We start from the raw sequence: 15,026 nt of genomic DNA on the forward strand, positions 1-15,026 counted from the left end.
TGGAGCAGATTACACAGGGCCTTGCCCAGGCTGGGTTCTGACACCTTTAAGGATGATGTTTCTCCAGGTGCCTGTTTCAATGTCCAGCCATCTCCATGGTAAACTTTTTTTCCTCACATTGAGTAGGAATTTGATATTGTAGCTTGCTTTCCTTATTGTACACTGCAGTACAACTCCCCTGTCAAGTCTTTTCTTCTTAATAACAAATTTGGTTCTCTCAGCCTCTCCTCGTGTCCTGTGCTCTGGTCCCCTGACCAACTTGGTGGCCCTGCATTGAATTCACCTCAGTGTGTCCTTGTCCGTCTTGTACTAGGAGCCCAAAACTGGCCACAATCCTCCAGGCATGGTCTCACAAACAGAAGAAGAGGAGAGTCATTTGCCCTAGCCTGCTGGCTACACTCCTGCTAGTACAGTCCAGCCTTTGATTGATCAGGGATACACTGCTGACGTACTCAGTTATTTATGTTGAAGTTCTGAGTTGAGACCCTTGGGACTTTTTCTGCAGTCAGTTTTAAGGTAGGAAGTTTTTGTCCAGCTTGTCCTGCTGCATGGGCTTTTTCCATTCCAGACATGGGGCTCTTTATCTGACTTTGTTCTACTCCTGAGGTTTCTCTCAACCCGATTTTCCAGCCTGTCCAGCAATGCATTGACTGTTCCCCTCAGTCTGGTGTTATGTGCAGACTTGCAGAGAGCATAAAGGAACAGTGTGCCAGAGTTCATTGAAATAGGTAACTTCTTCTCACTGAAAAGTCTTCATGTCTTGGGAGCAGGATGTGAGGAGTTGCAAGGACAAACGGCTTCATATTATGGGCTTATAAACAACTGGCAAAAATAACTCAAAGTCACTGCAGGTAGTTCTTTCCTGCAGAGTGAAGTCAGTACCACTTTATCATGAGTCCATCACTGAATAGAGCATTGGAGGACAATTTCAAAAATCCTACACTTCGGACTGTGTGCCAGGATGGGTCACACTTAAGTGTATGGACTGGGTGGGGGGAAATGGTATATCCTACATCTGGGACAGCTCAACTATCTGAGATAGTCTTTAACTGTAGATTTCACAATCTTAGAATAGGAGAGGAGTTTATTTTCCTTTAGCTGGTCTCTCCATCCGATGATTTCCAGCCTAATGCCACAGCTGCATGATTTGTGTAACATGTCCAGGCTGCTCATTTTAGAGTTAATAGTTTCATTTTTGCAACCTGTTGGTTTTATTCACCAAGCTTTTAACCCTTGGGATGTTGCCAGAACTGCTACATTGTTCCCCTACTGTTGACAGCCACATTTCTCAGTATTTTCTTCCCTTAGTGGAAGATGGTGGGAGCCCAGTCGCAATTCCCAAATCCCTAAAAAGTGATTAGCAGTTACTGTTCTGTAAGTGCTTAATAGGGAGATTAAGACAGGCCACCAGGTGTTTACACAATAACACTCAGCAGCGTGGAAATTCAGCTCTATTACAAGGCATAAGGAGGGTAAATGCCCGCCCTTGCGTAAGGAGGGTAAATGCCTGTCCTTGGAGAAACCAGCAATTATTTTGATGTTTGTACTACACCTCATTTTCTCCAGTAGATTGTACGGTTCTGTTATTTCATAACTTCTCATTCCCTGATAGGGATTTGTCTGTGTTTTTAGTAGCAGGATTGATCTGTAACCACGAGGTCATTTTCTGGTAAAGGTGTTTTTCTTGCACGATCAGTTGGCTGCAAAGCTGCTTTTTTAGTCCATCCCTTTGGATCTAACATGACATATTTGTATACAGCAACAATGGAAGGGAGCTATGCTTCACACTGAAGCTTTGAAATAAGTGATAGTGAAATAGCTTAGAAACAGCACGAATGCCTTTCTGTAACAAATCGTATCATTCACGGTGTCTCTTTTTTTTCTGTTTCAGGAGGTTGGAAGCATTATTGGAAAGGTCAGAAAATAACTTTATTTATATTCATGTCAAAATATTGTACATCAGTTCTCTTTTCTTAGCTCAGGCTAACGGGGTTTTTTTATGTCTCTTTAACAGAAAGGTGAGACAGTGAAGAAGATGAGGGAGGAGGTAAGACAAGCCTTGATGTCTTCACTTGCATTTCTTTCCAGCTCAGAGAACAGGGAGTTCAGCATATGCAGACCGATGCTGCCATCAAGTGGGCAGATCGTTTAACATCCCCATTCTTTGCAAGGGGTGAGGTATAAATATGCTGGGCTAAATTAAACGTTGTTGTTCATGTAACCTCCTTATCACTGCCTCAGTCTGGAGTCATTCATTCCCACAGCGATGTGCCTGCTGCTGTCTTATCTCAGGAACAGCTCACCAGCATGATTCTGTGCATCAGACCCACTGTATCTTGCATTAACATACCAGCATCAGTCCTGCACATGGCTTGGCCTCCTGGTAGAGTTTCCAAAAATCTGAAACCAAGCGTTAGACTGATGCATGTCAAGTTTGAGCGTAGACACAAGCTTCAGCAGAGCTGGAGCCAGACTTGTGTAAGCCAGAGCATCTCCCTGCCACGTCTTGGCAAAGCCTTAGCTTTTTCTCATTTTGCAGCTGTGAGTGGATGTGGGCAGGGTAGACCTGCACATCTGCCATTCACATCCTTTGACAAGGCAGAAGACACAAAAGGATTAAAACAGAGCCCTGCATAAACCTCAGCCTCCCCAGTGACTGCAGGCTTCTTTCCCTGCCACAGAGCAAGCTGTGCTGTCTTCAGAGGAGTGCACTCAGGTGAAGGCTACAGACCCACACTGGTCCTGCAAGGCAGCACATCCTACCTGCAGATCCATATAATTTTTCTGCTTTGAAGCAATTGCTAAAAGTATTAAGTCAAAAGACAAATCCTACTGTTTAAAACTTCAGGAGTGTAGTGTATAGAGGGTGCCTCAAGAAAAGTCAATTTGGCTCTAGTAAAGCTGCACTACATTACTGTGTCAGCTGCTTTGTTGTTTTCTACTCTGATAGAAGGTCTGTGGCAGGGAAATGTCAAAGTATTTTAGTAAAGAAAATTGCGGACATCCATCTTTAAATATACACAATAGGGATTTCATTGTCAGGCTGACTGAGTTCAGGGCTCCTTTTTTGATGACATTTTCACTCAGGTTTTCACACACTTGCTAAGACTTAAAGAAAAAAAGGTAAGAAAAAGTGTTTCCAATGTACTAGGTAAACATAACAGTTGATTAAACACATTTCAGTTTAATTATTAGTTATGATCCTGGGCAGATATCTTTGTATATAAATTGTATGCACAGAAGGGAAGCCATCATTGGAAAGTGCTCCTGACTTCTGAGTAAAACATCTTAGAGAATACGTATGATCCTTGGTCTGTCTTTCAAGATAAATATCAAATGTTCTTCTTCCAGTCCTGGACGCCTGCTGTCATGTATCTGTGGTCAGAAGATACTTTATTTGTTTGGTTATGTTTTTTTAAAATAAGGGAGTTTTATCCATCTTTATATCAGCACAGGACTAAGAGACTGTGTCTCCACATGATGATAATTTGGTCCCTCTTTAAATGACTGCTTTTTTCAGTACTTCTTTAAAAGCAAAATGCAACTTTTATTTTGACTTCCTTGGCAGATGTGGCAGGGTGCATGCCATCTTTATGGTGTGAAATGTATCTCTGTCTTTGGGGAAATGTCAGAGACAGTTCTGTCATTGAGGAAATGTCAGAAATTACTTCAAGCCTAAAGAAAAGTACAGAACCCTCAGTTCTGTACCCAGGTCTGTGGCAGCAAGATTTTTCTAGTATTGTTGAGCTTTGGTTTTTTTCATGTTGTGTGGGGGTGCTGTCATGTGGGGAAACACAGCAGCATGCTGTGAGTAAGGTCTGGGACACACAGCACATCGGGAGCTGCGTGGTGACCCTGCAGGCAAAGGGCCAAACTAACCCAGGTTGTCTCACATTTGGTCACATTTGCTGATACCTGAGCAGGTCAGTGCCTGTGGGTGAGTTGAGGCTCCAGTGACTTCTTAGGCTGCATTAACACATTTCTATGACTGAAACCTCAGGGAACATGTAGGGTGGCTCTTACCTGAACTGGATTTGATCATTACTTACACCCAGATCCTCTTAAATATATATTTAAAAATATATAAATACAAATTTATAAATATATAAAATCCCCTGGTTAAGAAGTTTTCTCTGCACTGCCACAGTGGCATAAAGAGGACCAAGTATACCTGAGAGTCAGCCTGGCTTCTCTACGAGACTTCTGGTTTTCTAACTCCTTCCAACAGGCTCCTTGCCTTATGGATACAGTACTGTTGCTGGTTCTTGTCTTACCACTACTCCTTTAAAGGGTTGCTCAGTGCTTATTGATTGACTGCCTTCACATGAGGCACATCTACAAGGAGCCTTCTCCACAGTGCAAAGTGAGACCCCAGTAGAGAGGCTGAGAGGCCAAGCCCCACCTTTGGGGCTCCAAACCAGAGAGGTGCATCATTCCTAGGAGATGCTGGTGCTTCCTGGAGACAACCACCTTCTCTTAAATTCTGTAGCTCCAGTCCTACTTAAGGTTAATCCTGCAAAGGGAAGGGAAAAGACTTGATTATGCCATTATTTGCAACTTTGAGTTACAGAGGTGCTATTTGTATACTGAGAAGGCCACATAAGGATTTACCCAGACAGAATCCAGCTTCCCACAGTTACATGAATTTTTGAATGTGATCAGTTTATGCTGAATTATACGATGTTGGGGCTGCAGTTGTAGGGGAGGGAATTAGATGCCTCAAGGTATTCCTTTCCAAACTGTATCCCTAATCCTACTTAGTTTCCTCCCTGGGAAGTATAACTTTGAAAAATATTTTTTCCTTTTGACAGAGCGGTGCTCGAATCAATATTTCAGAAGGGACTTGTCCAGAGAGAATTGTGACAATAACAGGCCCAACAGATGCAATTTTTAAAGCTTTTTCTATGATTGCACTAAAATTTGAAGAGGTAAGCAAATAATTTTTTTTTCTCCCTTCAAGTTGAAATACAAACACTGTTTGAATTTTCTCATGTTTGCTTTAATGTTAAATAGGATTTGTTTAATGTTCTATTTAATAGCAATGAAAGTGGTTGTATTTTTATAAATGCTTTTGGCAGCAATACTGAAGAAAAATAATGGGTCAATTTACAAGATGTTTGATCATTTCTTTTGCTTTTTGGAGGCTTCAGGGAAAAGCAATTGCTTCTAGTAATGTGTGCTAATGGTAGGAAAAATGTCTTGGAAAAATTCTATTCCCATTGTGGGTTTGATTTGAAAAGAATAATTGCGTAACTTCTAACTCTGTTCTTATATGAATCCAGTTGGTATGGATGTAAATGTTATGTGTGTCAAAATGAATGTATAACTCATTTAACTAGAAAATTTTTATTTTAAAAACAAACTACATGATTACCAATTACCACATTTAAAGCTTGTCTTTTAAAACCAATTAAAGTAAAGGTACTCAGAGTAAGTAAGGCAAGAGCTCAATTCACTGTAGACTAACTGTTCTGTGCAAATATGTATCTAAATTGCTGAAATTTCCTTCAGTTTCATGGACCAGCTACAATTAGATGTGGTCACCATTTTAATGGAGAACCTCACAGAAAAGGCAGCAGAGTACAGAACATGAACTGTGGTCACTCTGGAGAGGATTTAGCTCCCTCTACTTTTGAAAACTGTATGTCTAGTCCGGGTATCTCTCCTGTCCTCTCTGGAGAGGCAGATGCCCCTGCAGGAAGCAGTTCACCTTCTCATAATGGAGGAGCTTGCAGACAGGTCAACTGAGTCACCTGCAGCAGAAGCAAAGGGCAGGGTCTCTCAAGAATGGATTAAACTAGAGAGATGTTAATCCCTTTCCTAAGAGTTCTTATTTCTCCAAGTCAGCAAGGTTAGTCTCCACATCTCCCCACAGCACAGGGAATTGATGAGAATTGATGAGAATTATCAACAGGTGCCTTTATTTACCCATGGCAATTGTTCAAGCTTAGAGCAACAGGACTAGAAGAGAGCTTGTAAGTCGTCAGATGCAGTTGTCTTCTAGAATAAACTGTATGTCTTGAACTTGCAACTTCACAGCATGATCAAAAAACAGTTAGATTTTTTCTGTTTCCTTACACTGGGTCCGCAGCTTCAGGTCTCTGATAATTAGACATACTCTTTTTGCTCCTCACCTGCATTTATTCATGAACAGTTCATGCAGCTTTGTTTCTGTGCCAGTACTGGCCATTAGTTTAGATAATTCTTGCCTTTCCATCCCTGAGGATTCCCTTTCTTGATACATATTCAGAAACTGATTTTATCTTCTCACACCCTTGCTTTTGCCAGAGAGAGTGATCCAAGCACGGTCTTTCAGAGCATGCGTTCCACACCCCTCTCATGACTCTAGTAGTCCCTGTCCACCTTTTTCCAGATACATTTTATATTAAATGTGTGCGCTAATTGTGGACAGGTTGCAAATGAAGTTACACAAAGGCTTATTTAGCAGCATTAACAGCCCCCTGCTCTCCTTATCGTGCTATCATATCTCTGCCACTGCTGGAAATGCCTCACCTCCTACTAGTGCAGTGCTTTGCATACAGCCATGCTTTGCCTGGTGGGTGTCCCCAGCTCCTGCTCAGGTGTTTTCACCTCTTCAGTCTTGGCAAACATTCCTGTCAGCTCCAGACAAATGACTTTTTTTTTTTTTTTTTAATACTGCAGATGTTAATCCAATTTGTATTTCTTCAGTCTTTCATGGGTTTTCAGGTCTTCCTGTGGGATATTCCAATCTTTCAATATGTTGATGAAATTTCTTAGTTTTGTGGCATGGCACATTTTATAAGAATGCTTTGGGATTTTTTCTTGCTGGTTATTAATGAAATAATGATTTTGATGTTTAAGCCTGCAGAACCACACAAGTAATTCTGTCTAACCCAATTTTAAAACCTCCTATTGTCATCTCTTTCTCCTCTTCATCTCCTACCCATCATGGAATAATCCCTGTTTCTTCTAGTTTAAGAGGTAGCTTGGTGTACGGTCCATACTCTCCTGTCCAGAGAGTCCTGGAGAGACCAGTGTCTCTGCTCTCTACAGGAAAAACATGTTCCTTATCCTGTAAAATGCTGAGAGAATCATTAGCACAGATAATCCCTGCCAGTTCCCACCAAAATGGGTACCCAATGGAAATAATGCTGCATTTTTTCATAAAAACGTCAAACACTGCACAGCATCAGATCCCCAGCCCACCACCCAACGTGATGTAGTCTTTGAAAGTGCTGTAGGTAGCAATAGGCAAAGCAAGCTGAAATTCAGGCATCTGGCTGGATTTTGCACCTATTTGCACTTGCAGGTTTTAGAGGGTAGTCTGGCTCTTCATATGAGCATTAGCAAAGGAGTACTGGCACTCCCTGCAGATCAAGTACTTTTCTGAAGTATCTGTATTTAGTTTTAACGTAATTGGTTTGTGGTATATTTAAAAGAACAGCAGTAAAGAAATATGTCTCATATAATCAGTTGGGTTTCCTATAAATCTCCCTGCCAATAAAAAGAGGTAACTGTAACGCTCTGGAGGCAAAATAAAGTGCTGTTTCAGAAATTACAAATTAGCTAGCTACCAAATGCTATTTTTCATGCATATCTTTTTGCTGGAGAGTTCTTCAGCCATTTAAAAAAAATCAGTCCCCCTCTGGTTATTGCAGCTATGTTGAAACAGAAGAGAAAAGATGCATGTGTGAGACTGCTGCTTTGAGGGATCTTTTTTGGTATTTGTTATGCATGCCCACATGAAGACCTTGAACCCTTAATTTCAACCCTATAGCTGTATACCTGGGGATGAGCAGGTCTAGGAAGACATGGAAGTCCTGGAATGCTTTTCTAATGTTAGTGAAAATCTCAAAATGTGTCAGGGAGATAGAAAAATAAGAAAAGTTGTATTCTTCTTGTGGTTGCTCTGTAGCCTTATATCTCTTTGCTTTGACAGCCTTCCTAATGGAAGTTGCTTTTCTAGCAGGCTTACGATGAATTTACGAGCTAGGTAGATATTTACGTAAATACCTAAAGTCTTCACTGCAGGGGAGAAAGAGAGTTGCTACAAAATGGCACTAAGCCAGGAAGACCACTAGCATTGCAAGAGGGGACATTTTAGTGCAGTCATTTTTGGACTGGAGGCTGAGACCCAAGAAATGAAGCTGTAACTTCACTGGCAAGTGGGGCAGCTCTGGCTTTGCTTTTAAGTCTGCATAATCCACTGAAAGCACATGGTACTTAAGCACTGGAATAAGCAGCAGGCGCCGCTCAGTAGTCAGACCTCCAGATAAATAAGAAAAGGGTTTTTGGAATCCTTGTCCTCTGCAAACATCTATGAAGAACTTGCTCAGCTCTAGGAATAAGGACAAGAGAAAAGCAAGGTGATAAAAACAGTCAGGATGAAGCCTTTCTGACAAACATTAATTCTTGCCAGTACAACTGTGGTCAGTCCTGTGGTGGTCATTTCCAAGTGGGGAGCCACCTCACAGAATCCTCCTTGCTGTGAAAACTGGACAGTTTAACATTTCCTTTGAAACCAGTAAGAAGAATTTTGGTATGTTTTTTCCTTGGAGGTTTGGTAGGTTTTGGAGCTGCCAGGTTAGCTTGCCTTGGGAAGCCTTATGTGCTATGACCCTGGGATGCCAAGAGCTAGGGATGCTGCTGGATCTTCAACACTTTCAGTCTCCCAGTTAGCCTGTCTTGGCTGAGGAGCAGCCCACCAAGCAGGGAGAAAGCCATGCAAGCTCCAGCTCTAGTGTCTGCCAGAGCCCTGAGGAAATGGATGCAATGCCACAAAAAGTTGGAGGTTAAAGAAATAGGAATCTCCCAGTTTGAAAGATGACTGTTCTGTGGGAAGGTCTCCAGCCATCCCTACTCAGAAGCCTGTAGTTGTGAAGGGGATTTTTTTGTACTTATTTCTCCTTTGTCATGTTTTTAAGCTGGGATAGTTCCTGTATGCACTCCATGCTGCTGAGCCCGCATGTTTCGATTTTGCTCTTCTTAAATGATGAGGGCAAAATAAAGAGAACAGTGGCTTCCAGTTCCTGCAAAGTGCTTTTGAAACCAGGAAAGGCAGTGAAGGCTTTGAGGCCAGGCCACGTATGGTAATGGAAGTAGGAGACATTATTAGGTTTCATGCTGTGTGGCTGAAGAGGATTATTTACCTACACGTGCCTCCACCTGACACAAACATGATACAGTGAGATGGCATCTTCCAGCTAAAAAATTAGTGCGACTTTATCTCAGGTACATGGGTACTGCAAAATTCTGTTATCCCTCTGGCTTTATTTTGGATTGCAATCTCTCACTGACACAGACACTAAACAGAATGCAACAGTGAGTTACTGCTGGCTGGCAGAGGAATGATTTTGTAGCTGTCTTGTCCCATGCAGCAATGCCTCATTCCATTCAAGATTTTATTTTCTTCTCTTTTAAGCTAAGTAAGGTCATACCAAGCCATTTCTTGGATGGAAGAATGCTGCCATCACAATTGGGGAGGTACTGTAGGAATCGGTGCTGGTGTCACTGGACTCCCACACTGGTTCAGTGAGATGTGCAGAGTTGCTTGAAGTGCTGAGTAGTTTTGTTGTTGATTGGGTTTTTTGTAATTTGGGATCCTGATGGCACAATATATGCAGGTTTGGTTGGGTTTTTTTTTTTTGACAAGTGATAGTCTTTGTAAGCCTAGGAAATCACGTCAGTTCTGTTTGCTGGAACTCTTGTTGCATCATAAATGACTCAGTAGGAAATGAATGTTTTCTCATTCCTCTCCTAATCTTTTGGTAACATTTCTGTGAAGAGTATAATAGCTGTGCCGTGCCACCTCACAGATGGAGGAGAGTCTTCCCAATTCATGGGTAGTGTTACCAAAACGCTCTGAGATTCTCATGAGTTGTTGAACAGCTGCAGTGCAGCTTGTGGCTTTTTATTTTTTGATCCTAAGTTCCCTCAAAGCATCCCACTGATCAGTGGGAAGATAAGCTTTATCTTTTCTTCTGTGATGAAGTCTTTAGAGGGATTGTTTTGTCTTGCCTACAAGATTTTGAACAAACAAAATATATTTAAAACAATTTAAACCTTGCAACAAGTAGTATATTGAACTGCTTATGGGAGTGTGTAGTGTAGTCTCATTGGATAGTGGGATCCACGGATATATGTTACATTACCTGAACACAGGCAATTGCTGTTCTGCTGAGCTTTTTGTACTCTGGTTCCATAACCATGATGGAAAAGATTTTAGAAATTGTGTAGTGCTACAAATATTTATGGACCTGCTACAAAAGAGAAATTAAATCTAGAGGGCAGCAAAACACTTACCAAAATAATCTGATTTTCTCTGCTTCAGATTATTCACAGGTTCTTTGTCATTCCTTTTTTTAACCGTTTTCCTTTGAATCAAATCTGGGAAGAAACGTGTGAAACGTAGAGACGTATTATACAGTGTAAATGTTCTAACTAAGGTGGTGAAAAAGACACCAAAACAGGTTTTGGAAGCCTGTGAATCCAAAAGCCTCTTTGCCTTTCCCACATGTTTTGGCTGGTCTAATGGCAGACACCACCTCCTCCTCCTAGTCCTGCCCTCTGGTCCCACAGCATGGATCTTGCAATGCTGGACATCCGAAGGGCTCCTCTGGCACGAGCCACTTCATGCTTACGGTGTATCACCGGCAGAGCTGTGATGGGCTTTCCTTACCACAAAAACAAGCTGCTTGCACACTCCCCAGGTCTCCACAGACAGCCTGGGCATTTGCTCTGAGCCCTTCAGTGCTCACCAGGAGTGACAAATCCCCCGCTAATACTTGCTGACATTGTGATTACAGGACATAAACGCTTCAATGACAAACAGCACGGTGACAAGCAAACCGCCCGTAACACTGCGGCTCGTTGTCCCAGCAAGTCAGTGTGGATCCCTTATAGGAAAAGGAGGTTCCAAAATCAAAGAAATCAGGGAGGTAAGTCTTGGGATGTGTGCTGGGGACACTGGCTAGCATCCTGCTGCAGTGTGCCCTGCCAGCATCACCCACTGCACTTTGCTGATCACACCAACATGAGCATGTGTCAACTGAAAAACCTGGAAAAGCCTTGCTCTGGGAGAAGCAGGGAATCCAGCACAGCTGGACTTGTACTTTCCTTGACACTGAAGACCATGTGTGAAATAGAGAAACAGCTTTATAATGTATAAAGTCTTTCATGCACAATTAAGCAAAGCAACAGTGACAAATGGCTCTTTGAGTTTCTCTTTGCGCACAGACCCCTGCCCAGCAATAACTCAAGTGACCCCAAGTCAAAGAGGTGCAGCCATTTCCAAATTAGTTACCACCCTTACAGTCAGAGAAAAGCCCAAGCAGCACTGGGGATTCCAGGCTAGTAGATCTACTTTCTAGAAAAGTGTGATTTTCATGCTTCTTCCCTGTTTCTTCTTAATGTCACTGGGCCACTGGTGACCTGACTTGATACATTCCAAACACATGCAGAATATAGATTTAGTCCGGACTTTAGCAAGAGGTATTCATTCATTGTGCTAGCAGCCACTTTTTTGTCTAACCAAAAAATGGAAAAGGTACCATACACTGCCTGTTTTAACTCTTCTATGCATGACTGTAACAATATAGCACATGCCAAGCCAAGGATCTGGTGTTTGTAATCACTCATACAAGAAAATCAGGTACATGCTCAGTTATGTAGAGAAAATCTGAATAGGACATTTCAGAAAAATGGATTGTTATCCTGGAGGAAGTGACAATATTCCTTCTAAATTTGAATTCATTCCAGCATGGGATGAAGTGTTGAATACTAAGATAACATGTTGATCCATTTTTTTTTATTTGCCTGTGTCAAAACAGGCTCTAAAAAGTTGAAACTTCCTTTTTTTAACCTAAATTGTGGATTCAAGAGAGTAGGTTTTATGGAGCTTTTAAGTTGATTTCTTAGTTGTGTTAAAATAGGAGCAGGCATGAATGTGAACTGTGTACTGGTGAGTGCTTAGCTCTAGTTTTTATAGCTGTCCATACTTTGGATTTTATATTAAATATTGGTAACTTCATTTGGAGCACTGTGAGAATGTGCTCAGGATATAGGATTTTAAAAGTGAGATTGGTCTGTTGGTTAAGTGAAATGACTGAGGTGATTATCCTGGTGAGCATAGTTTCAGAAGCAGTTGCCTCTAGCTGGTACAAGGAAGTAAAAGGATAGTGTTTGGCCAAATAGGTGTTTTGATAAGGCTAGCGTGGCGAGAAGTCACACTGCGCATCTTCCTAAGTATAAAGATAATGGACAAAATCTTACTCACTTCTTGCTACTGATATATGACCAAAGTCAGAGAACAAAAAAGATTAGCACTGCAAGTAAATGCATAAATGACTCTGGTATTTGGCAGTCTTTTGTGCTAGATGTACAGATACCCAGGAATGTACCTTAAAAAACAAATACCGGGAAAAGAGGGGGAAAATGAGGAGCATCCAGCCCAAGATGTGGTCTAATTTCATCATCACACAATACACTGAGAAGTTGCAAAAGGGATGGATGGTCTTTTGTGTTTAGTCATGCACCCAGGAACAACATGTAGGGTTGCAGTACTATTTTTGTGATAAGATTATGAAAAAAAAGAAAAGAAAAGCACAGGGGATTGATCAAATTGTGGTGAAATTCCAAAGTCTGTTATAGATCATGGAATTGATACTTTGGCTTAAACAGCACTAGTGAACAGAAGATGTAATCAGTACATTAATCAGTCTTTGGAAAGAAGGATAATGTGTGTTGTGTATAACCAGCAGGAAAACAAATTAACTCCTTGCTGACTGACACAAAGTCAATTGTTACTGAAAATACTTTCTTTAAAGCCCAAATACTGCATTGCAATAACAGTCAGGAATAGATCTTCTGTGCAGTATGTTAAAGAGCTTAGTCAACATCAGATGCCTGGGATTTTCTCTGTTGACTGAAAAGGTCTTCCATATTTGTATAATAATGTCATGGGTTGTTTGGGCCTCCTGTATTTTCTTCTTTCTTTGTTTTGTTTGGGGTTTTTTTTAACTAGGACACACTAGTACCAAGATCAAATTTAAAAAACAGAGCAGAAAACCCCCCAAAAGTGGCTCATTACCTTCTTAGGTTCATTAATGAGCTAAAAGTTGATGATATGCATATATTCAATCAACACTAACTATGATTTAGAAGTGCTTCTGTACTATATAGTATGAGACAGCCCCAAATTTCAACAAGAGACACAAGTCAGCCATCAGTAGATTAAAGAGCCATCTATCAGTAGATTAAAGAGTGACTTGTTTGATTGGCCAACCTTCTTCAATTACTGGGCTTTTTTTCCTTTTATTTTTTTATTATTGCAGAGTACTTCATTTCACCCTTTTCACTTTTTAGTCGGCATTGCAACTGTCTGTCTTTGAGAGGGTTAAAATGCTTCTCATGAAATTCAGGTCGCAGTTTGATTCACTAACAGCTACTGAGGACTAACCACCCTAGGGTGGTAGTGTTGGCAAACTGGCTTGAACAGGCAAATCCATGTCTGGGGTAGGAGTTTCCATGTGTGCTCCATCACATATCCAGCAAAGAAAAGACAAAATGTTCAGGGGTGCATCCTCCTCCATCGCGTCAGGGAATGTCTGGAGAGGTGCCATTGCCTGCCTGGCAGTGACAGTGTCTTTGCTGTGTCTCTGCTGAAGTCCACAGGAGCCCAGGTGCAGGTGGCAGGGGACATGCTGCCCAACTCGACGGAGCGCGCGGTGACCATATCCGGCACTCCCGACGCCATCATCCAGTGTGTGAAGCAGATCTGCGTGGTGATGCTGGAGGTAAGCGGGCGTCCAGCGTGTCCCTTCTCACCAGGAGATGCTCAAACACATTATTAATAATTGTCAGTTGCCATGGGTTCCCCTGGGGCGCTGTTTGCCCTTCCCGTGCCAGGGATTTCCAGAGGCTCTGTTAGACTCTGCTTTTCCTGGCATTTGAGAGCCTCTCACAGCAGGGTTGAGCAATCAAAGGCTGTCATGACATTGTCAAACTACAACCAGGTCCAGCACGGATCTTCAGTCATTATGACAGAAACACACTTTATTCTGATGCAGTATAGGGCAGAAAATTCTGACCAGCCAGGATTTTTTGCTTCCTTAGGGTCAGGTCATTGCATAAGGCCATAAAGTTTCATTTTGATGGCACTTTTTTTAGCCCTTAGATTAAATGATGGAAAATAAATTTATATAAAAATCTGGGCATTTTAACCTTTGTTGGAAATGCCTTAGCATGCTTGGTGAAGCTTCGTAACTTCATGTGACAGCAGCACTAATGAATCCACAGGTGTCACTATTGCCTGTTTTGGCTGTGCAGTCGGGTCCTCAGCTCCTCCCCCAAAAGCCCAGACAGGAGGCCTCTAGCGTGCTTTTGGTCTGATGGGGTGGAGGGCAGGGGGGGCTGGACTGGGTTATCTGCATGCCTTGTTGTCTGAGGTGACCAAGATAAAGAGTCATCTTTTTAATACAAGCTCTGCTTCATTCTGCATTTTGACTGCTTTGTGTTTTTGTCTGCAGTCCCCACCCAAAGGTGCCACCATCCCCTACCGTCCCAAACCTGCCTCTGCACCTATCATTTTTGCAGGTGGCCAGGTAAGAGCAGACACCATTTTGGCTTCAGCTGGAAACCACACCGTCCTGGCCCAGCCTCAGCCAGCACCTGTTAGTTTTCAACTTTTACTCTTTCTTGCCTGGTATAGTATTGGTGTGCTTTGTCAACTTTGTGTGCTTACATTTGCAGGACAGGAGAACACTGCATTGTAAACTTTACACAAAATTGTGACCATCTGTTATTTTACCAAGATTTGACATTAACTTCTGTAATTAAGAAAAGTTTGCCCTTCTGCAGATTGAGAGGTGTCCAAATCAGGAGCTCATTGAGTGGGGCAGCCCTGCTTATTATAGGGGTTGGGGGTTTTTTTTCTTAACTTGCAGCTTCACTAGCAGTATAAGCGGTTTTGTCAATTTTCAGAGGTGGTGAAACAGCAGGACATTTCTGCTCATGAAAAGCATAATTTTTCTCTCATAGTTTTTATA

General features: G+C 41.9%; 1 protein-coding gene across 19 annotated transcripts in view; it reads left to right on the plus strand.

Moving 5' to 3' along the window:
• Positions 1-15,026, plus strand: part of LOC125318595 (poly(rC)-binding protein 3-like) — a 509,055-nt gene that overhangs the window by 458,863 nt on the left and 35,166 nt on the right. For all 19 annotated transcript variants that reach the window (XM_048289516.1, XM_048289519.1, XM_048289520.1 and 16 more), the window contains 6 exons: positions 1,892-1,915; positions 2,015-2,047; positions 4,812-4,928; positions 10,788-10,919; positions 13,647-13,775; positions 14,508-14,651. In XM_048289516.1, coding sequence (XP_048145473.1) covers positions 1,892-1,915; positions 2,015-2,047; positions 4,812-4,928; positions 10,788-10,919; positions 13,647-13,775; positions 14,508-14,651 — 579 coding nt within the window. The remainder of the gene's footprint in view (positions 1-1,891; positions 1,916-2,014; positions 2,048-4,811; positions 4,929-10,787; positions 10,920-13,646; positions 13,776-14,507; positions 14,652-15,026) is intronic.

The sequence above is a fragment of the Corvus hawaiiensis genome, chromosome 30, assembly GCF_020740725.1.
Source record: "Corvus hawaiiensis isolate bCorHaw1 chromosome 30, bCorHaw1.pri.cur, whole genome shotgun sequence".
NCBI classification, from domain to species: Eukaryota; Metazoa; Chordata; class Aves; order Passeriformes; family Corvidae; genus Corvus; species Corvus hawaiiensis.